Genomic DNA, 1,242 nt, shown 5'->3' on the forward strand with positions numbered 1-1,242 from the left:
ACAGACAGACAGACAGACAGACAGACAGACAGACAGACAGACAGACAGACAGACAGACAGACAGACAGGCAAGCATGCTGGTAGCCATGTGAGTTGGTAGATAGGCAAAGGGATACTCACTTCCAAATTCGAAGTCAAAGTTCCTATTGAGGTCAATGCCCTTGCAATGCGACCTGACATATCGCCTGTTTTTTCTCCAGAACCGGCCCTGGTACTGTGAGGTCATGGGGAAAAAAGAACGCAAAAGAATGAATGTCTAGTAAAATATTCTGTCATGACGACAGGATGATATCAGGCGCTCATTGTATAACAAAAACAATAACGGTACTTCACATCTGATTTAAAATAAAAGTACATTTTATCGTAAAGGCCAATGACGACGAGACCTTTACCATAATTTTTTCACACTTTAATCAGATTATTGACCGAAATCAAGCCGTGCTGTGAACTGTTGTGAATGCAACAATCTTGTGTTTCGCACGTTCATATGACCTTATGCAGTTGCGAGCGCCATAAAACTCTTACTATAGTGCGGTTCACAATTCGCGGCGCAACATCCTCAAATATCTTTTAACAGGGAATTCAATGTCACCCATACTTTGCACTGCAGATTGTATCAATTTGTTTTAATTAACTTAATCATATTTTTCCACAACAATCGAGGCTATGCTGAAAAACTTTTTAAAATAGATCTATAGAAAGTACCGCAAATCTCCTCCACGCAGAAAATGGAATTGTTCACAGCAGTTCCCGCTTCTCATACACATTTTGCGTACGCAAATGGCTTACGTCAAGGCTCACCAATGACACTTTTTTGTTGCGAAACTAGTTATAATGAATTATATTTTATAGCGAAAACTTCTTTGCACGAAAAGTTCTCAAAACAAGCATTCAATAAACATAATCTCACAATTAGAAAAATGTTTTACATCGCGGTCATAGGTACTTAGAACGGTAAAAGGTGTCAGATAGAACTTTGTAATTCTGAGGTAGCGAGAAAGATAAAACGATGACAAATTACAATACAACGATGTTAACAGAAAGCGAAACAACCTACAGCGTTCCTTGTATGTTCGTAGCCGTCTGGGTTCACACAAGGAACCATAATCCAGTCAAATTTATTCAACATCATAGTTGCTTTCTCGTCGCCTGCGTCATATCTCCTTAGCAACTGGAAAAGACAATGAATGATTTTAAAAACTGAATTTTTTTGTTTGTTTGTGTATTTGTGCTTGGGGGGGG

The 1,242-nt window shown here is 38.8% G+C and overlaps 1 protein-coding gene across 1 annotated transcript in view; it reads right to left on the minus strand.

The window, feature by feature from the left end:
* The window catches only part of LOC106013469 (carboxypeptidase A1-like), a gene marked incomplete in the record, with an annotated part of 10,956 nt that overhangs the window by 2,336 nt on the left and 7,378 nt on the right, over positions 1 to 1,242 (minus strand). The window contains 2 exon segments of the mRNA XM_013089310.2: positions 117 to 214; positions 1,058 to 1,171. Coding sequence (XP_012944764.1) covers positions 117 to 214; positions 1,058 to 1,171 — 212 coding nt within the window.

Source organism: Aplysia californica, unplaced genomic scaffold, assembly GCF_000002075.1.
Source record: "Aplysia californica isolate F4 #8 unplaced genomic scaffold, AplCal3.0 scaffold00923, whole genome shotgun sequence".
In the NCBI taxonomy this organism is placed as follows: Eukaryota; Metazoa; Mollusca; class Gastropoda; order Aplysiida; family Aplysiidae; genus Aplysia; species Aplysia californica.